This window comes from Thunnus thynnus, chromosome 12 (genome assembly GCF_963924715.1).
Source record: "Thunnus thynnus chromosome 12, fThuThy2.1, whole genome shotgun sequence".
Lineage (NCBI taxonomy): Eukaryota > Metazoa > Chordata > Actinopteri > Scombriformes > Scombridae > Thunnus > Thunnus thynnus.
Window position 1 is genome coordinate 24,692,802 of NC_089528.1, and position 21,760 is coordinate 24,714,561.

A 21,760-nucleotide genomic window follows, 5' to 3' on the forward strand; every position below is an offset into this window, starting at 1 on the left:
AGAGAGTACAAAATAGTAAGTGAGAAATATAGATTAAAATAATTTAAATAATTTTCCTGTGTGGCATAAAGACTCTGATGTACCTGTTTCTTAGTGTTCCTGTCCCACATCTTCACTGTCCTGTCGTAGGAGCCGGAGATGATGGTGTTGTTGATGACTCTCAGCACACTGATCCTGTCACTGTGGGCCTGAGGATAAAACATCAACGTAATTATTACAAAACACCGCAAAGTACAGTCCTGCTCAGAGAAACTGCAAATTATATCAGATTTTTTTTAAAAAGTATGTATTTTTTACTTCCTTGCCCAAGAACACAGCTGCTGTTTTTTATTGTAGTTACCTAAAATTTAAACTGAGCTCGCCAGTTGAAAGTGGTGCTGAAATGATGAATCCATCAGTCAATCATAATCAATCATAGTGTAAGATGAGATTTATTTTGTAATTTACATAATTTAATCATGGTAACTACATATATACAGTATATTTCATGTTATGTTTCTGATTTTAGAAACACTGATGTGAAACGGAACTGATTGTTCACATCAGAGTCAAGAGTCGCTTACAGGTTTTCTGCTGCTCCATGAGGAAAGTTCTGGAGGCTGGTTGAACCACATGTTGCCCTTCACGTCTCCGCACACCACAAAATCTGAAACAACAAACCAAACATTAGAGAACAACATAATAAACAATAAAACAACTATATAGAGTAGTTTGAGTAAATATGGCTGAAGTAAGAGTAGTAACTGTGATGAACACAGTAATATTTGTTTATTTGTACCTTTGTCAATAGTTGCAGCTGTTATCAGGCTTCCCTGCTTCTCCTTCTCGTCGATCCGTAAGGTAATTGAGCTGAAAGCTGAATTGATATTGTTTTGGTGGCCCATAGCAAACTGAAAGGAAGAGAACACGGAGTCACCCATGAACATTTACTGAGAAGAAAGCTTTGAGCTTTGACCCCATATGTGATTGAGATGAAAAGTTACGAAGAGAAGTAAACTGGATTTTTTTGCTTCACTGTAAAACTGTACTTAATAGAACTTTATCTTAATATATCAAATACAAGCCTGCTATCACAATGCAATGATGATATTAAGGAAATGAGCTGCTGGTTGGGTGAAACTGACCATGAAGCCGATGTTAACTTCTCCTTCCTCCTCGCCCACCAGCCACATGCTTTTCTCATCGTTACGGATCATCCCCAGAACTCGTACTCGATGTTGCCAACTTCAATAAAGACAAATACACAAGTCTCTTTTAAAACTAAGATTCTGAAGATTAAAAACCAAAAGCTGTCAGTGTATAAGCAAAAACAAACAAAATATTTAGAACAAAGCTGGTCTGAATGGCAGAAAGAGAAGTGGCATGAATGGAAAGTTAAATATCAAATTTTAAAAAAAATCTGTATTCACAAGCTGTGGTTCTGTACATATTCAGCATGGAGAACAACGATACTCCTAAAAAGTTCTGCTAAATTAAACAACCAATATGTATCAGTTTCAGCTGACTAGAGCGGTCAGTTACGACTAATTTAAACAGGAAATGATCAAAAGTGACAAATATCAGCAGCCATGTTGGATTTGGGGTACCTGAATACCTGTAGAAGGTCGTTGACCAAAACATATATATTAAAGTATCTTTATTGAGTAAGTGAAGGCAGACAGTGTGCGGGTGTCTCTTCCTGTTTTTAGTACGTGGCTACTCCACCAACGCACCTGTCCCAAAGACTACACAGGTGTGCAGGAGATTTTTGATGATCTGGATTTGAAATAGCTAAAAGGCTAACAAAACAACACCAGGACTCGGATCTACTTGGTCTTAATTCCTCTGTTTCAATTCAAAAAAGGGAAAAATCAAAACTAAACAATATGAATAAAACTGTGTCAGGTTGTGAATTTTAGAGAAATCTCACTTCATCTTAATAATAAGTGTAAATCAACTTGGATATTGGTTCGCTAAAACAGTCTGCAGAAAATTGGTACATATGTAGTATTACTCATTGATCGTGCTTTCCCACTTGTTGTCCTCATCGCAGGCGACGTTAAATATTGTTCCAGATTCGCACACGCCGATCAGGACGGTGCAGTATGTGAGGCGGACCGCTGGTTCTGTCACTGCGTACGTGGTTATCTTCACCAGGCTGAGAGCAGTACAAACATAGAACAGAGCAATTTTAGTGTGTAAAATCAAATTCATTACACATTGTAGTATTTTATGACTCCATTTTCTAACTCTCACATGAAACAGGACTTTAAAATCCCCCAGTTTTCCTTCACTCCACTTTAAATGTTCTGAAACTCAACATAGTTCACTGTTTCCTGCCCTTCAAACTGTGTAAAGCAAAACCAAAGTAGATTCAATAAGTGATTAAAAAAGATTCAGGTTCTATAAAATCCAACTGAATGCCGACCTTATACAGACATGTCAAGTTACTTTTACACAGTCAGAGCAGAGGTCTCTTATGAAAAGCAGGAAGGGGAATATAGCGTGTCTTAACAGTGCCCTCCCATTTTTCTAACTTCTTACAGTGTGCTGATTTTATACCACTACAGAAACTGGCACAATATCGAGACCTACCTCTGAAAACAGTTTATATTTCCCAGAATGCTAAAGATTGAAATATATGATCATACCAGAGTCTTTGGGTGGTCAATAAATCAATAAAAGTCTATTTAATGTTTCCTTTTTTCTGTTGCGTTCTTGTCTTGTTTCTTTCGTTGTGAACAAGAATTTGTTTGTAACTTCTCTAGCTAAATAAAGGTTAAAGGGGCCCTGTGGAGTTTTCTTGTAAACAAATAGAATTTATGTTTACTTTGAGTGTTACTCAAACATGTGCATCCTTGTATCCTAACAAACTGGCTCAATGTATTCCCTTCTTCATAAAACACAAATCTGAAACCTGTTTACGAGTTTGCAGTCTTACTGCCTTTGTTGCTGTTTTTTTGCCACATTACAGCCAAAGGTAAATCATTGTAATAGTGTGAAACCATTAGCAGGACTCAGTATCATGTCATCTGTGCAAGAGGCAAACAAAAAATCATAAAAAAACTGCTCCATAGCACTAATAGAGGTTAGAAACTCTACAGGGTGTCTTTAAATACATAAAAATAATAAAAATGGAGGACAGTGAAGGTCCTGTTTGGTAGCTTAATTGTGTGATTGTTTTTTCGTTTTGTACCTTGCGGTGCTACATTGATGATTCCACACCAGCTTCCACACATCAACACAAAGTTTCATGTAGCTGACAGCAAACTTGCCATCAGGCATTGAGCAGATCGCTGTGACGGTGCTGTCTGACGCCTGAAACACACACACACACACACACACACACACACACACAAACATCCCGCATGGTTACACAAACATATATGTTTGTTATGCATCCCGTTTCTAGTGTATTTCTTCACCTGCTTGTGGCCAACCACTGCGTTGTGCTGCCATAACTCCAGTAAACCGGATTCATAACAAGCAAGAAGTAAATCATCTGTCTGAGAGAAGCACAGAGCTGTGATGTTGCCTCTCAGGCTGGGAAGACTCTCTGCACAGAAAACACAGAACACACAGGTCAACTTTTGTTACACAAAAAGGTCAGACACCATATGTTGGTGCTGCACAGTTAATCATACTGTAATCGTGATTACACCGATGCCATAACGTGAACATACAAGTAACTGCAACACCAACTAATAATTATTCTCATTATCAATTACTCTGCCAATTATTTTCTTGATTAATCGATGAATCGTTTTGTCTATAAAATGTCAGAAAATAGTGAAAAATGCCTGGTATAACTCTCAAGAGTCAAAGGGGATGTCTTCATATGTCTTGTTTTGTCAACCAACAGTCCAAAATCCAAAGATATTCAGTTAACTATCATGTATGACAAAGAAAATCATTTAATAATCACATTTGAGAAGCTGGAACCAATAAATGTTTGGTGTTCTTTTTTTAAGGATGTTTTTATTGTAGCAAAATAGCCTTTTTTTGTTTTAAAAAAATACTAAAATGATTATTCAATTATAAATAACAAATAAATAAATAATTGCAAATAATCAGGTATCATCTCCATCACTAACCCGCATCTAATAGATGTAATAGATACAGAAAAGGGCGGTTGGATGACCTGGACAACAGTGACTTGTTTATTGAGTGACTGAGGGGATGAAAAAAATGAATGAACCTTGACAGATTGGTCCTTATTTTTTAAAAAAAAAAAAGGAGACACTGAGGAAATTGGTCAATTTAAAATATAAAAACTCTTGTGTTCCTAAAAATGGACGAGTATTTGTGATAATCATGATGTTGATACTTAACTTAATATTTTAATTATCATTTCAGTGATAAGCATGCAGTCCTACCACTGATTATAGTCTTATTTTGAAATTAAACTTTATAAAATGCACAGTATTGTTTTGGAGCAACGCATTTCATGGACGGACACCGATTGCATAACCATTATGAACCAATTTGTTCATCAGTGGTATTAAGCAGAGGCAGAATATACAATATTACCTGTTGTCAGTGTCCAGCATCGCAATGAGCAGTCTTCAGAAACAGTGAGGAATTCCTGGGATCCTTCCTTGTTAACAACTCCATGAATCGCACCACTGTGACCCTGGAAGGTGCCGAAGTGCTCCACCTGTACACGGAGATACAGGATATGAATGATAAGACTAAAACGGGGGGAAAAAAAGAGATAGTGTCCACTATTTTATCATGGTCAAGAATCTTTCATGCAGAAAAAAAAGACTTTTATAAGACAAAACCTGTGAAAAAACCAGAGAAAATGTGCAAATAAAACTTAAATGACAGATTAAATTGCAAAGGGTACCCTTAACAGAAACTAATATCACTACTAAATTGTAACTGCAAGAATAAAGAAAAAATGCACAACTATGAAAGAAATAATGTAAAATAATATGACAAAAATATTTTTATACATGATTAAAAACACATAAAACTATTTTCTCATTTGATTATAGCCGACAGACCTGTAAAGGTTTCCAGAGCTTCACTGTGCCATCATCAGACGCAGTCAAAACAGTCATTTCTTCAGGGTTGACTTCTTTGTTCTTGTCTTATAAAACAAAGCAATAATTAAAAGAAAAAAGGAAATATAAACATTAAAAATGAGGCTTGGTGACTCACATTAATCAATATAAGGAAGAAAGATAAATGTATGAATGCAACCTTACCTGTATTGGGGAGGAGAGAGCAGTGGTGTATGCGTTGCTTGTGGGCAGCAATGTGGCTGATTTCTATGCTTGTTTCCCAGTTCCAGACATGTAGCGCCCCCTCTGCACAGCCAGCGATCACATACCGTCCCTGCACACACAAACACCAAACAAACTAAACTAGTCAACACAGAAGTACAGGAAAGAAAATAACTCAGAGCTGCTTCCTCCGATAAAACAATTAACTACATAAAAGTTTTCAGGAAAGAAGAAAACAACATAGATTGTTGTTTCTCTGATGGACAGATGTGTAAGTTTCTCACCAGACAGCAGATGGAGGTGAGAGGACTCTTCCAGGAGATTTCTCGGAGACATTGGCCTGCCTGCAGGTCCCATAAACAAAGCCTCCCATCATTTGAGGAGCTCACCTTGAAAAGAAAGACAAAGGCTGGTGAAGACAAGTCTTTGGAGAGAGATACTACTGAGTAGGCAAATAGTGGTCCGTGGGCCAAATCTGGCCCTCAAGCGAGACAAAAAAAAGCAAGACTTTTAGTTTACATCAAAATTTTTCTTAATTTGTCACAAATCTACTGTAGATAAAATAATTACAAGATTTCTGTAAATCTCAATAAATAACCTTGTTACATCATTGAAACCATGGTTACAGCATGACATTTGAACAATGCATGCTAGTGAAATTAAGTCCAATTAACCTGCCAGAAATTACATTTTAATAAGTGAATTCCAACACTATTAATTCCACAACATTTAGCCTGTTCAACCATAACATATTTGTTCTTCACAAACACAAATAGGTGGCAGTCTAACACAGGCAAAAACAATAGACTTTCAGTCAACCCTAAATAAAGCCGCCTGTTGTTTATCGTGTGTCTCCAGCCTCCATGTAACACAGAACAAACTGTATATTTGCATGAGTCCTCTTTAACCTGATGAATATTCAAATAAGTCTATTAGACCTCACTTACTAATGGGAAAGATGGCCTCAGATACAATCCTAAACAGAGTTATATGAATTAAAAGAAATAAACAAAACATACAGACAGCCCTCAAATGAAAAATCCTGAAATCTAACTGGTTTATAGTAATAACTCTGTAACTCAGGTTGCTGCAGGGTGCAACATGACGACTCACCACACAGTCTGGTGTCCAAACGCAGCCGGTGATCCAGTCTCTGTGAGAGTGAGGCAGCGACTTAGAAAGAACAGCAGGAGACGAACTCACGTCCCAAACCATCAGAGCCTGAAAACAACAGATCCGGGGTCAAGTCTGAAACAGAGTTGTGGTCTTTATACTGTATGAAAAGCTACACATTCAACAGTGTTACACGACTGTATGTTCCCCTTTTGAATTCACGATGTTAAAGACACATTTTAAGTTAAGAAAATATAATTTAACCTTCAGTTTCTTGTATTCAGTGTTATTAAATGAGACAAATGTCAGGAGTGACTGGAGTCTACATTTACAGGTGTATCCATTTTTCTGGTATTTCAGTGGAACTGGAGAAATTTACTTATTTTTGTTTATTTAATTGATTAGTTGATCTACAGTAATGAAAAAATGAATTGCCAACAATTTTGATAATCCGTTAATGGTTTAAGTCATCTATCAAGCAAACTTGCCAAACATTATCTGGTTCCAGTTTCTTAAGCATGAGTGTGATTTGTTCTTTATTTGGATCCACATTAGCTTCCTCAAAGTTTTTGTCTTCTATCTGTAGGGAGAATATTCCAGGCAGCAGCAGCAGCTCTCTAGACGACAGGTCTCATTATACAGTTTGTTTTTGGACATTTTTGCTTCTGATTCGGGTCTTTAACTGCTTTATATTGTAAATTGTTTAATGTTTGGACTGTTGATCAGACAAACAAGCAATTTGAAGATGTCACTTTGGGCTCTAAGCAAACTGAGACAGACATTTAATTTTTTTTAAACAAATTTTGACAATTTATAGACTAACAAATTAATAAACAACTCACCAACTTAATCACATAGGTGTAACTCTAGTTCAACACCACATCAGACTGATTGTAGGTTTTGAGGGGCAGCAGTTCAACTGCTCTCCTACTTTGCCAAATTTGAATAATAACGAGGTTTACTTCTACATTTCTTTCAGCTCCTGTTTTGAACACTACTTGGACTGTAGTGGACAAATTGAAGCAGTAATTAAAAAATTAAAGCAGTGGAAAAAAAGGACGGGTTCACATTTTTAAAATGCCTAAATGAACATTGAAACAGGTTTTGTTCGCTGTAAACATTCCTCTTGTTCACACTGACCATTAGAAGATCTTCTCTAAACATGCTTACAATTTAAGTGGTGGTGGACAAAATCCACAGTATTTAAAAGTTTATCTGAAGATAATATGAAGCTTCAGCAGTCTGAGTTAGTCATCAAGTATGGCACTTTCAAGTCAAAGAGAAAATGATAGTTTTGTTACAACACGCACACACTCACTTACCTGATCTTTTCCACCAGACAGTAGCTCTCTGCCATCAGGGCTGAAAGCCAGACAGGTGACCCCTCCGCTGTGGCCCCTAAGCAACGGGCCTTTGGGCTCAGTACAGGGGTCAAGGGCCAACTCGCTCAACAACCACAGGGCAATGGTGCAGCCATCTAATTCAAAAGGAAACACAGAGGGTCAAATAATGAAACAGTTATTAGTGGAAAGTGTGACATTTTATTAGAAATAACCAAGGTGAGGAGGGAAAGCACCTTCTTCCTGAGAAATATAGTATGTCGCCTTGGAAACCACTATAAAATGTATTTCTCTGACGTTTAAGGACATTTTTTGTAAAACACTCCTGAAGTGTTTTTACTTTACCATCAACAAGACTCACCTGAAGCTGTAGCCAGGTAAGTGGAGTTTTGTGCGAGTGCCAGGATGACGCCCGACTGTGCCCCAAACATCCCAAACTCTGTCAGGCCTCCCAGCATTCCCTCCTCTCCTTCTTTCCTCTTCCAGACCCGCAGACGTGCGTCTCCTCCTGCAGACACCAGCAGCTCAGGAGCCGTCTGCTCTGCGTCCACAACGAGCCACTGCAGGCACAGTACGCTCACGTCGACTAACTTAGACGCCCAAATCTCCTCACCTACAATCAAAATACATAAATAATAAAGGAAACAGAGGAGGTTACTTCAAACTCATAGTAAGTACATACTGCTTGCATCATTTATGGCAATATATACTGTTGTTGTTGTTGTCTAGCTTAAAATCAAGGCACGTTTTTCAGTGTTGATCTTTTAGAAGTGTTTATGTAGCAGAGCTGCTGTAGCTACAGTATACAGACAAAAACACTTGTAAACAGTAAAATGATTAAGTTGTATGTTGTTTCAGTATTTCCAGCATACATTAGGATGTCTGTCACATTGGTGTCTTCCACTGCTTCCATTTGTAAATATGTTATTTGGCACATAAACACACCTGAGGTGAGACTGAAGAGTTTTATGCCTTCAACATGGTATCCAACAGCTACATAGTCTCCGTTCACAGCCACGCACAGCGCAGCAGGCTCCGAGGTTACGGACTTCATTTTCTTCTGAGGAGGCTCCTGCTCGCACTACAAAAACAAAGGAGACGGGATATTTGATATTTGGAGAGCAAAGTTTCACATCCATTTGGGGAATAATATCTTAAAATCATCCTTGAGTATGTTAAGAATACACTAATCATGACCATCTTTTAAAAGGTACAACTATGTGTTATATTTTAACAGTAGACATCAAACTTTTCCCTAAATGGCAGCTATCTTTTCTTCCCCCCTAACTGTTCATGTACTCACAGACTATGCCATAAAAGATAACTGAAACAGATGAAGATGAGTTAGGTGACCTGAATTTGAAGATGAACTTACTTCATCACTTTTTAATGCAGCGACTGAACGTCCGAGTCCCCCCGACCACAGCTGGAGCTGTTGAACAGGAGGACAAGAAAACATTTTAGTATGAGTGTGATTTGCTTCTTTTCTCTGTTTTATATGATTGTAAATTGGATTTGTTTGACTTCTTGACTACTGGTCAGACAAAACAAGCGATTTGAAGACACTTTGGGAATTTTTCACTATTTTGTGACATTTTAAATGGAGCAGGAAAGCCAGAAAACACAGAGAAAAAAAAGGGGATATATCTTTCAAAATGAGGAAGAATGTGAATTTGTTTGCATAGGTTTCTGTTTTTATATATATTCCAGTCTTACAAAATGTGTAAAATCATTTAGCTGAAGCTGCAACTTTTTGGTCAACCACAAATCACATTTTGTCTCCGGTTAAAGAGTGAAGAAACATCAAAAATTTAAGATTAATTCTTTCGGACTCCTCACCATGTGATCGGAGCCGGCGCTCAGCAACATGTTCCCTTCATCCAGGAAGGTCAGGGCTTCTGTGGCTCCGCAGTGAGCCTGGAAGCATCCGACGCAGGTGGAGGTGGGTATTGACCACACCCTCACCTCTCCACACACAGAGCCAGAGCAGAGCATGGAGGAGGAGGGAGAGAAGGAGAGACTGCGGACGGAGCGCTGGTGACCGGACAGGGACTGAGGGAACAGAGAGAAGAATGAAAAAAAAACAAAAAACAAAATCATTATCATGTCGTCTGTGATTGCTCCCATAATATTGGAATGTAAAAATGGGTCAAATGTGAGCATGTAGGGGTTAAATAATGGCAAAATAACAAAACAAAAATAAGAAAACACTGAAATATACTCATACAGAAGCTCTGTTCACAAACAAATATAACCAAATATAATCTAATCTTTATCTTTAAAGTTATTACTTTGAGAATGTGAGCATTAAAATAAACATGGCCGTGACTTGAGCTCCTGATACCAGTGATTATTTCCTCTCGTCTCTCCTCATCGTAACTCACCGTTCGAGTTTTATTCTGGAGCCAGTTCCACACGATCACATTCCCGTTCCAGCAGCCAGCAGCCAGCAGCCGACCCTCGGGGTCAAAGGTTACACAGTTCAAAGGGCTGATGCTTGGTAGAGCAGCTACTTCATGACCTTTAGTGGAGGACCACACCTGAAGAGAAACATTAGGATCAATTAAAGCTGCAACTAACAATTATTTTCATTACTGATTCATTGTTTTGTCTATAAATTGTCAGAAAATATTGAAAAAAGCCTGTTATAATTTCTTAGACATCTTTAAATGTCTTGTTTTGTCAAATCAACAGTCAAAAATCCAAAGATATTCATTTTACCATCATGTATGACACAAAAAGGCTTAAAATTTTCACATTTGAGAAGATGCAACTAGCAAAGTTTTGGCATTTTCTCTTTAAAAAATGACTAAAACAATTATTTGGTTATCAAAATAGTTGTCGATTAATTTTCTGTAGATCAGCTAATCCACTAACCGACTAATCGTAGCAGCTCAAGGGTCAATAAAATCAATTTAGTATTCATTTAAGTATTGATTGCTTTAACCCTCAAGAGTTTATCATCGTTTATCCTTCTTACACTTACATAACGGTGTGACAGCTTTATTGTAAACTCTACAGTTAAAAGTTTAATGATTTGGTCGAGACTAACTTTCAGCATGAAGTCCAGGGACACAGTTGCGAGGTGCTTCCTGTCTGCAGTGATATCACTTCCTGTTATCACATTAGTGTGGCCATTAATTAGAGCAGTCCTGCAAAGAGAAGAAGGTCATTAGCTTGTGATGTATGTGGTGAATCCAACAGGATCGTGGGATTTGTACAATCCGAGGTGTTTTCGTCTCACCTGCATCCGTTCCAGATGTCCCAAATCTCTATTCGTCCATCAAAGGAGGTGGTAGCAAGACGTCCATCCTTCAGGAAGACACAGCTGGAGATGCCGTCACAGCTGCTCATCAGCGACTTCACCTCCTGTTCACACCCAGGAGAAGGATGTTATCAGACACTCATAAAGCTTCTTATTGCTCAGAAAGTGAAACACGGAAAAGTAATTTTTCTCTGAATATACATAATAAAATGACATGACGCGATGAAAACACAAGGGAGACAAAAACAGTTATCTTCTATTCGTTGCGTGTCAGAACAACACCTCAAATCCTGGAAGATGTGCGGCGTTGAAGTGTGTTCATACCTGTCCTGTTTGAGTGTTGATGAAATGTAGCGTTCCCTGTGCAGTACCAACCACCATCAGCTCTCCGTCCAAGCTCACAACCAAACAGGTCGGTTCAGAGAGGAAGGTCGACACCAGCTCACTGCCATGAAACACGAGACCATCAACATCATTCCTAAATATCAATACTGCATCAAACACTAAACCTACAAGGATCACATATGAATGAAACAAAAAGAAGCTGATAGATTAAAGGGATGAAGTTCTCTAATGTATTTAGGAAACACTGAAAACCACCTCGCAGTCAACCTGCCTACCTGGTCTCTTGAGTAATCTGACTGTCGTTGTTTAGCCACTCAACTACTCGGACCCCTCCCTTTCCCACCAGGCCTCGTGCCCAGGTGTGAGCGGATGTCTCCGGAGGCTCGTTGAGGGCCTGCTGGATGAAAAGCGCCGGCCAGGAGGAGAGCAGGGGGGCGTGACGTCGCAGGAAGCTCCGGCAGTCCTGCAGACTATCCTGGCAGCCAGCTGAGAGGACAAACAGAAACTCGTATCAGGAAGGAATAAAACACATTTGTGAGGAATTTGAGGGTGCTTTTAAACACTTACACGACGGTGAAGACTTGTGCTTCTTATCTGCAGGGAAAACAAATTTCACAGGATATAAACAATAAACCACAAAACCATTTAAGCATCATTTATCAAGAGAAACAGATGAAAGCCGTGTTATCACGTTTCTCACATGGTGTCATCATGCATATCCTGATAACTCACCGTACAAGCTGTAGGTCTCCAGGAGGTGGTGCAGCAGGCCGTGGCGCACATTAGCATACAAGAAGAAGTAGCTGGAGAGCAGTGAACGCAGCACCTCCAGCTGGTCGCTTTGAATCTAACCGAAGCCAAACAGACGCAACCAGGAGTTAAAAATCTACAGCAAATATCATCAATAACCAGTTTTCTGTTTCTGTTGTCTGACCAAGATGTATAAAAATTCTCTGAATGAGAATTTTGTTTGCTGCTTCACATTCTTCAGACACAATCAAGAGCTTGATAAGAATTTTTGTTTTGCGCACTGTAAAAAATATTACGGTAAATATTTTTTAAAATTGTCTTAATGTCAGCTGTGTAGGACCAAAAAGTGTAAAAAGAGAAGGAACCAGACAGTAAGATTATATTACCAAACTAATCATAAATTAAAATGAATTTTCAATTAGTTCCAGACTGAATTAAATCTCAGTCAATCTAACGACCGAAACATTGTAGTTTAATTATTAATCAAGGTCTCCTGAAACACTGAAGTTAAATGAAGTGAATAAAAGTGACTGACAGTGTGCTGGGTTTCTGGCTCAGCATACTGATTGATGGGGGTTAATTGAATATAAACTAACGATGCACATTAATCAACATTTCCGTAAACGTGCTGTTGGCTGATTTTCAACTACAGTCCTTCAGCAAGATGTTCTGAAACCAGTGTAGTGAATACATATTTAATGGTTGTTTGTTGTATTGCTAGAAATGTATAATATAGTTTGTTAATTGGTGCCAAAGCACTTAAGTTTATGTTGTGTATCATTTCTGTAAAGGGTGGAGGATTACTAACCAGGTTGGAGGGAAGGTGCATAACTGAGTCGGCCTCTGAGTGAAGAAAGGTATCTTTGCCCTGAGTGTCAGCCAGCACCCACAGATGAGCTGTGGAAGGAGAGAGAGATTATTAAATGAGCCACTAAAGTACAGAGTGACGTAAACTTTGTGTATTTAAACACAATCCGTGTGTGTACAGTACCTGCCAACACCAGGTGAGCTCTGGTTCTGTCACTTTCTGCTGGGAGGAGAAAGTCTTCAAAGGCTCGTTTCACCTCCGGATTGTTGAGAGTCAGCAGGTCGTCGGTGTCGTGGCAACGAGATGAACCAATCAGGCTGCAGATAAGGATCAACATATCTAAAAATTTAGTTTTTTGTTAATTCATATTTGGCATCTTGACTTCTAGGAGGGTGAGTTAGGTATAAATATGTGCCAGTGTTACATTTTACCTCAAAGTATTCTGGGTAGAAAAGGGGGGTTCTTTAGAGGAGGAATAAATTAGAGAGAACAGGGGGAACTTTTTCTTTGTGTATTTAACTCTTTAAATAAAAAAATACTGCCAAAAAAGTTTGATATCTCTAAGTAAATTACCTCTAGGATTGTTGTTGATAATTTTACTCAGTATATTCTGAACAGATTTATCCTCCTGAACTATGCCACCAAAATCTTGAACACAATCAGTATCAACCCCTGTGGTTTGTCTTATGTAACTCAGAGATGGCATTAAGAGCATAAACTCTCAAAAAAAAAAAAGAAAAATCAGGAAAAAGGGTGGTGAATGATTTTATATAAATCTGAGTTTACGACAAAATAAAAATCCTGCAATAAAAAGGAAAATTACAGGAGACTAAAGATAATAAACATATATACATGTTCCGTGAATTCTCTAAGAAATCTAAAAAACTACAGAAAAGTCTCAGAGATTAATTTTCACAGGCAGTCAAAGTCAATTAGGAAGAGACTGTTTGTCCCCAGTTCCTCCCAACATCTCTACCTCCTGGATTCATAAGGCTGTAAGTCATAACGAGAGTCTTACCTCTGTAAGCTCTGCACTATACGGGTAAAGGTTGCCATGGGAATGCGTCCTTTGGGCTTCCTGGACAGGTGCAGCACTTCCTGCCATGTGACCTGTCCGTCCCGTGAGAACAGGTCATTACACGTGTTCAGTACAGAGTATAAGTCTCTCTCCCGCAGGCCTGGAGATCGAGAAGAGAAAATGTTGACCGTTTTTTCACTCACAGCAGCATTTGATTGATTGATTGATTGATGGATTAGACTTTAAATCAGTATAGATTACACTGTATCACACCAGCACTCCAAACTTTAATAAAAATAATGCTAAAAGTGAAAAACTCATCTTACCGGTGGTGCTGACAGTGAGTGCTGCCAGAGCCCAGCGGAATCCCAGCATGCCTCTGTGCAGCGAGCACAGTCTGTCCAGGCTGTACTGGACCAACTGGTTCAGAGACTGGGGCAGGCTGTGGAGGCTCTCCTTCAGCTGAGACACAAAGACAGAAAGAGTTTGATATTTTTAAACGTAAAATTAAAACCTACCTCTTTGGTTTTGATTAGAATGTTTCATGGCCATTACTTATTTTATTAAACTGTTTATTTTATTGTAAAATGTTTTATTCCCTCTTATCTTTTTTATTTGTCATTGTCTTGTATCTGTTTTATCTAGTTTTTATTTTATTTTAAATCTATTTTATTGGTTTATTGGTATATACAGTTACACTCCACTACTGACTTGAGTTGCATATTTTAAGAGGTTTTTGTTTAAAGTATCCATGTGAGAGCATGGATACAAAAAAAAAATCACACTACAATCTTTTAAATGTCTAGAAAAAGTAACGTCTGACCTTATCAAAGGAGGCAAAGTTCCTCAGGTCTTCACAGGCCAGATGCAGGTAGAGAGGACTCACTGCTCCCTTCTTCATTGTCAGTGTCTGGAGCTGGACGAGCACACACAAAGCATTAGAGAAAGTGATTAAAAATAAAATGAAGACAATATGAGGAAACGTTGATAAATCCAGGATGAATTGTTGGCAGCATCATTAACAGAAGCAAGATGTGAATTACAGCCATCAGCAGGAAACAAACTCTGTGCAGAATATATAAGAAGAACCTGGTTGTTGAACGCAGAGTCACTGAGTTTCTTCCCGAAGGCGTCCAGGCCTTTCTGAACGATCTCTCTCCGGTCGGGCATCGTAAGCTGTCCCAGTGCAAACAGGAGTGTCCCTCTCTTCTTGGCCAGGGTTTGTAACAGTGCCGAATTGGATGTGGCGCTCACAACCAAACACACACCCTGACAAGAAAAAATGATTTGGTGCAACGCATACTAACAAACCAACCAGTGTACATACACGATAAACGTCAATGAGATGCTTCAAACATGACTAATCTACTACTAATCCCATAAAAACACACATTCATCCTACATCCAAACCATTAAATTTCACATCTTTCCATTTTACTGGCTGGAGTGTCTCTACTCTGAGATTATAAACATGTGAAATACCTTACGCAGACAATAATATAAAAGCATTTATTGATAATCAGGTTTAATCAGTATGCACTGAAAAGAAAGATTTATCCAAATTGTTTACTGACCTGTGGAAGTTGTTGCGGGATCCAATCAGAGTTGAGTTGACCCCTGCCGTCTCGTACAAGATCAACCCCGTCAACTAGCAGCACCAGAGGTCTGTTCTTCTTAATGTCACTCAAACTGGAGTGAAACTCTGACAGCAAATCTCTGAGATCGCAGAAAATATGAGATCAAATATAAGTGGACGCTATTTTAAGTGCAAAGACAATCTGATGAGCCTTGAGGACAATTCAAAAGCCACTTACTTGTAAGAGAGGGGGAAAGATGATTCCTCCTCAGCATCTTTCATCTTCCTCAACCACTGAACGAGGCATCGCAGGAGGTTCTCCACAGAGCGTGCCGATTGGCTGGCAGCTGTAGAGTAGGAGATGACATCACAGACGAGGTTTCTCCTGGACTTGACGCCGGTCCTGAGGGCGTCTGCGAGAGCAGCCTGTGTAGAGGGAGGTAAATATGGGTAGCAGTGTTTCCCATGTACACAAATTATGTGGGTAGAATTTGCCTTCACCCAAGATTTTTATGTAATTTAATCTTTTGAAAAGTTTGTTTTAAAGTGCAGCTAAAAATGTAGATTCATTGAAAGGTTTAATTTCAGTAAAACACAACATTCTTCCTCTGGAAGCTCGTTTAAACTTGAAGCAGGAAAAATGAAAAACAGATGACAATAAATAAATATTGAGCACTTTAGTAGAACTAAAAAAAACATAAACCCTCCTGACATGGGTTCTTTTTATTTACCATACAATCGAAATCTAATTCACCCGTGTTCAAATGTCATCATAGTATCTGGACTTTCTGCATAAACATAAACCTAAAATGCATCACAAAGACACTAGTTCATCTGATTATCATTACTCAGAGTAACTTCCTTTACTCATAAAGTGTTTCTGTTATTCTGTCCACCTTCTCGTATGCTTTAGATAGATGTAAGTAACATGTAATTACATGGGTTACAATTTGTGATGTAATTTACCATGAGCACAGTTTTTCCCTCTCCAGCTGCTCCTTCCACCACCATCGTCCCACCTTTGGCCTGGACCTGCTCCACCATCTCCACGGCCCCGGACAGCAGCTTCGCCCTGCCGAAGAACTGCCTCTGCAGCGCCCCCTGATGCACCTCCTGCTCTGTCACATCTGACACATCCTCAGCCTCGTCACCCTTCTGCCAGTTAGAGAACAATAATGAGGTGCTTGTTTGTAATCTACTGTATGTTAGCCATGTAGTTGACAGATGCCGATTTAGTGATTTCAGTGGTTTCACAAAGTTGAGTTTGGTTAATGAGATGTTTGGAAATGAAAGTGACTGAATCATCAAGTAACTAACGTCCACAAACTGCTTCACGACAGCCATCCACAGGTCTTCCAGCACGGCCTTCCCAAAGTCCTCCAGGTTTTTCAGATACGGCTTCCCGTCTATGACACCTCCCCATTCACACGGGTAACTACAACAGAAATACAGACATGTAGGCTTCACAATGCTAAATGTCAGTATTTCAAAAATAGGCTACTTCACCAGTCAATATTAACCAAGAGTCTACAGTCATGCTTCTGGCTCTGTGAGGCTGTAGCATCACATGATAACATGCTAACAACATGTTGATGTTTTGTAGGTATAATGTTCATCATGTTCACCATCTCGCTTCAGTGTGGTAGCAAGCGAACGTTTGCTAACACTAAACACAAAGTACAGCTGAGGATGATGGGAACATCGTTAGTTTTGTTTGCAGGTATTTCATCATAAACCAAAGTATTACACAAAATGAAACATTGACCCGCTGGTGGCACTAGAGGAAATTCAGGTTTGCTCATTGTCCCCAGAGTCAAAGTTAAAGATAGAGAAGCAGTGTTCAGTTTTTATGCACCACATACAGCATCTGGAACAAACTCCCAGAAAACCTGAGGTGTACTCCAACTCTCAGTTCTTTTAAATCTTGACATGAGGCTTTTCTTTCTTAATCTGGGACTATTTATTCATATTTTACACTGTTCTGTAATTTTAATTGCCTGTTTAATCTGTTTTATTATTATATGCGTCTTTTTATACTGGATTGTTTCTTTCTTTAATGCCTTTATGGTTTATGTAAATCACTTTGAATTGCCCGGCTGTTGAAAGCTGCTATACAAATAAACTTGCTTTCCTTTGCCTTGAACCACAAATGTCAAACTCATGGTGGCACTAAAGGGAAACTCTGCGGTTCACCAAAGTCATAACGATTCATCCTCTGGGCACCATGAAGGTCTGTGCAAAATTTCATAGCAATCCATTGAACAGTTGTTGAGATATTTCAAATTGGACCACTGGTGTGATGGTGACCGACCGACCAACACTTCAGTCCCTGCAGACATGCTGCTAACACGCCTAAAAACCACTGATTAAATTAATCTGAAAATTATTATTTTTAAAATAAAGCTCTTCAGATGAGAAGTGTCCCATAGCTAAAGTTGACTGTTGCTTCACACATTAGGGATGTAACTGATATGACTCACTTTTCAGTGACCTTTACGTCACTGGCCTGGATCTTTCTCTTCAGAGAGGCCATTTTAGACTCAGCCTCCTTTGATTCAGGGGCAAAGTCGGATCTCCAAGCCACAGGAACTGATCTGAGACACCACAGAAGAACATAGAATTACTTAAATGGATTTACACTAAATTGGTGGTCATACAATTTTGAAACAAACTTTATGGAATCACAAATACATCTACATCCTATGAATCAAATGGATTTGAAGGTGTGACTATTTTATTCACAGTAAAGAGATGAATTCATTCAACCTTAAAGAGTATAAAGAGACAAAGTTAATAGAAATTGTGACGTGTGAATAAAACCACGGGCTACATACTTGACGATGTTTGGATCTCTGAAGTAGCAGAACATTCGCTGGTGCGCCGTGTCGGGATAAAGAGCCTGAAACTGACGGATCTCCATCTCAGTGATGGATAGACCAGCCGGAGCCGACGCCAGCTATGCATGAGAGACAACAATATGTAATGCAAGTAATGTAATGACATCATACTTGTTTACTTTAAAGTATTTTTTTTTACCAAAACACACACACATCTTAAAAAGGAAAGATTTTTCATGGCCAGTTGATCAGTAACAAAAACTTCATAATTACTAATAATAAAGCTTTCAGAGAGGAGAGAGTATATTCTTTAGGTTTTTACACTATTTGTTCTTTACTAAAACAGGAGAATAAAACAACATCATGATTTCAAAGAATTTTATTGAATTTAACGAATGCAACATTTTTGAATGGTGATTTTTGAATTTTTGTAAAAAAAATACGTGTCAGATTAAGCCAGATCTCTATCTTTCTTAGTGTAAAAATGTGTACTGCACCATTTTTTGTATATTGTGTCACTTTAGGAAAAGTCTAAAATATAATTGTTGCTCTCAAATGTACAAATGTGTCAAATTTAACCTGAACAGTACGGGAGGGTTAAGTAGCACTACTCATTTCTCTTTAATTGATAAGTCTTACCCAGCTGTACTGCGGCAGGTCTGGGAGGACGGGTCTGGGGGGCACCAGGCCGTATCGTTCCCCCAGGATTCCTACCAGCATCTGGCTGCGACAGACCTCCGACAGACACAGCTCGGTGGCCCGCCCTGACTCCTCCTCCGTCACACCCCAACGCAGCTCCACCTCCTGCAGGTGGAGGCAGTGCTGTGCAGCGCGGCGCCGCAGCTCAGGGAAGACGCTCCGCACCAAGACGTCGCGCTCAGCGTGCATGTCTCTGAAGGTGGAGGAGATAAACACTCGCACACCTTGCCACCTGAGGACAGAGGAATGAGTTACTGTTAAACTGGATTTTCAACACAAACAAACTACCAAAAGGGACGACTGTAACTTTAGACTTCAATTTGGAAAACTGCACTTTCTGTTTTTTCTGACGCACTCTTTCCCATCATGAAAAAAAACATACCTTAACTTTGGGCTGGCAGGTAGTGAGACATTGTTTGTGGTCTGAGGGTCTTTAGCTCCCTCTGGTGGTGGGACGTTGTACAGTTTGTCCAAATGCTCCACATGGTCCAGCAGCCTGGATGATCCTCGCTCTGCCACAAACCTGATGACATGGTTTAACAAGACATTAAAAAAGTTCTAATTGTTGTTAGTATGCCATTTTGAGGAAGCCAAAGGTTTGGGTTTAACCTCATTACGTCCACCAGGACACCAGCCTCTCTGTCTTGTGGTTTTGCTGTAATCAGGAAGACCTTATGTTTACAAAAATATGAAGTCTCCAAATGTCCTATTTGGGAATTTTCCTGGACTTTTTCATTGAAAAACACCCACTAGAACTGTCATACTGTGTGCCATCTTCTACAATTGTGAGACAGGTATTTAGTTTACAACCTTTACAGACAAAACCGGAGGCAGTTATTTAGACTGAAAAGATCTTCTACTCTGTTTCTGTATCACCTCGAGCGTTTCTGACACTCTCACAAGAAACTTTCGGAGGTTTCACTTCTGGTTTTCACTTATGCAGATAGTCACTGTGGAGTTACAGACATTTTAATTTTAGTTTTTGTTCCAAAATAGGGGCTGGTATAGAAGAGGTTAAAGTTATATGGTAATTTACACAATCAGCTTTTGGATTACAATGAGGAACCAGATATTTTACCTCAGCATTTGTTCACTGAAGCCCTTCAGCTTCACACAGTTCCTGTCAGGGGTGTACTCTGCGTCTCTGCAACAAGTCAACAAAATACATTCAGGATGAGTTACCAACAGAAAGGAAAGTAGAGACCAAGTGAGAGCCAAATGTCATTAAAATTTTGTTTGTAGCAATAAAAATGTCTACTGTACTTTTTTTTTGCATATATATTATCTATGCTGAAAAGAATTTGGTGGGAAAGAAGAGACGACCAACCACAGTCATTAAAATTAGCTCCCCAATACTGTCTGTGAGATCAGCACATACTGCAGAAAAATAAAGCATTACCCCTCTGACAAGTAGATTTGAACCAAGAGGGCTTTATTGTTTATTTCGTTCCTGTAGGCGTTGATGGCCCACTCGACGGTACCATTAATCCAGTAGTCGGTCAGCATGATGATGTTGTCCACCTGAGATACCAAAATATATGAGGTCAACGATAACAACAATATTGATGTGAAGCACCTGAAACAAGGCCACAGAGACAAAAGGTTTAGACCAGCGTCTTTGGTTCTGATAATAATTTGTGTTTGTAACAGAAATAATTCAAATAACTCAAATGTAAATCCTCAATAAACAGAAAGAAAAGATCAGCTAATAAGAAAAAAACTGCTGTTGTTGCCTGAAAGTGAGACAAGTGTTAAAATCACAGCAGTTATTACTTTCCTTTCCCGAAGGTCCCACATGTTGGCAGGTGTAAATTGATGGGAGAAGCTTTTCTTGGTGTGACCACGGATGGATTACTGAACGGGCCAACCGAGCAGAAGCCCAAGAGCCAAGGGCCCAGGGACCGAAGGCCCAGGGACCGAAGGCCCAGGGACTGAAGGGCTCAAGGGGCCCCAAATCCAGAGCCTTTGTTTGAAGTGACTATTTCTGCTCCTGCTTCTTTAATGGGGTATATTTTCCATCTCTAAGTCAGATCTAATATAATTTTTTTTCTAACACAGCAGCTCACTGCATACTTAGGCTGCAGTAAACCTACAGAGAAATGAGTACAGCGATTTAAATGTATTTTAGAGCAGACCAGCTCTGCTTTAAGAAAATAAGAAAATCTGCATTAGAGGTTCGTTTTGATGGATTTTGAAAAAAAGTTCAGTAAGTATTTAGTATGACATGAGAGGACTGTGGATCAGCTGTGGCAGGAAGCTTTAGGAAAGATTTTGCTTCTTTTCAACTGGCATAAGAACAAAATACTACAGTTTAGGATTTGTTTGCAACCAATGAGAGAACTTTAGCAGCCAGGTTAACCTGCAAAATACCAGAGAAGAAGATCCAAATGACCGTGAGCGACATAATAATCAGTCCATGGGTGTGACATATATAATTATACCCCTTAAAGTCTTGGTTAACCGTTTAACTATGTAATGATTCTTGTGTTCCCTTTTAGTTGATTTATTATTCAAGGAACAATAGAGGCTGTCAAGTATTTATTGTCTCGTGCAAAATGGGGACATAATAATGGATTTTTAATTCTTAATGTTTAGAACTTAAATGATCCTTCAAATCTAAATTTAAAGAAAAAAAATCAGCCAAACATATACAAACGAGCTACAACTGTACAAATCAACAAACCTTGTTTTTCTTGGTGAATACTGTGGAGAGGTAACTGGTGTCTCTATCGTCACATGACGCCTTTCTGCACGCCTGTAAAAGAAAATATTCACTAATGAATGAAACAGCATATTTCT

General features: G+C 39.0%; 1 protein-coding gene across 1 annotated transcript in view; it reads right to left on the reverse strand.

The window, feature by feature from the left end:
- Positions 1-21,760, reverse strand: part of tep1 (telomerase-associated protein 1) — a 32,158-nt gene that overhangs the window by 2,214 nt on the left and 8,184 nt on the right. Inside the window, exons 15-55 of the mRNA XM_067606501.1 lie at positions 21,645-21,716; positions 20,361-20,482; positions 20,040-20,105; positions 19,344-19,484; positions 18,902-19,193; positions 18,260-18,381; positions 17,906-18,019; positions 16,743-16,860; positions 16,392-16,580; positions 15,664-15,851; positions 15,424-15,565; positions 14,939-15,118; positions 14,673-14,765; positions 14,176-14,311; positions 13,850-14,009; positions 13,015-13,148; positions 12,832-12,920; positions 12,006-12,120; positions 11,841-11,867; positions 11,549-11,759; positions 11,253-11,373; positions 10,908-11,032; positions 10,716-10,815; positions 10,048-10,203; positions 9,503-9,715; positions 9,039-9,095; positions 8,609-8,744; positions 8,025-8,276; positions 7,646-7,800; positions 6,324-6,431; positions 5,495-5,599; positions 5,193-5,322; positions 4,989-5,074; positions 4,510-4,636; positions 3,405-3,535; positions 3,176-3,297; positions 1,994-2,137; positions 1,125-1,224; positions 779-890; positions 564-646; positions 84-188 (exon numbers count right to left, since the gene is read on the reverse strand). Of these exons, the coding sequence (XP_067462602.1) occupies positions 84-188; positions 564-646; positions 779-890; positions 1,125-1,224; positions 1,994-2,137; positions 3,176-3,297; positions 3,405-3,535; positions 4,510-4,636; positions 4,989-5,074; positions 5,193-5,322; positions 5,495-5,599; positions 6,324-6,431; positions 7,646-7,800; positions 8,025-8,276; positions 8,609-8,744; positions 9,039-9,095; positions 9,503-9,715; positions 10,048-10,203; positions 10,716-10,815; positions 10,908-11,032; positions 11,253-11,373; positions 11,549-11,759; positions 11,841-11,867; positions 12,006-12,120; positions 12,832-12,920; positions 13,015-13,148; positions 13,850-14,009; positions 14,176-14,311; positions 14,673-14,765; positions 14,939-15,118; positions 15,424-15,565; positions 15,664-15,851; positions 16,392-16,580; positions 16,743-16,860; positions 17,906-18,019; positions 18,260-18,381; positions 18,902-19,193; positions 19,344-19,484; positions 20,040-20,105; positions 20,361-20,482; positions 21,645-21,716 (5,379 nt within the window). The remainder of the gene's footprint in view (positions 1-83; positions 189-563; positions 647-778; positions 891-1,124; positions 1,225-1,993; positions 2,138-3,175; positions 3,298-3,404; positions 3,536-4,509; positions 4,637-4,988; positions 5,075-5,192; positions 5,323-5,494; positions 5,600-6,323; positions 6,432-7,645; positions 7,801-8,024; positions 8,277-8,608; positions 8,745-9,038; positions 9,096-9,502; positions 9,716-10,047; positions 10,204-10,715; positions 10,816-10,907; positions 11,033-11,252; positions 11,374-11,548; positions 11,760-11,840; positions 11,868-12,005; positions 12,121-12,831; positions 12,921-13,014; positions 13,149-13,849; positions 14,010-14,175; positions 14,312-14,672; positions 14,766-14,938; positions 15,119-15,423; positions 15,566-15,663; positions 15,852-16,391; positions 16,581-16,742; positions 16,861-17,905; positions 18,020-18,259; positions 18,382-18,901; positions 19,194-19,343; positions 19,485-20,039; positions 20,106-20,360; positions 20,483-21,644; positions 21,717-21,760) is intronic.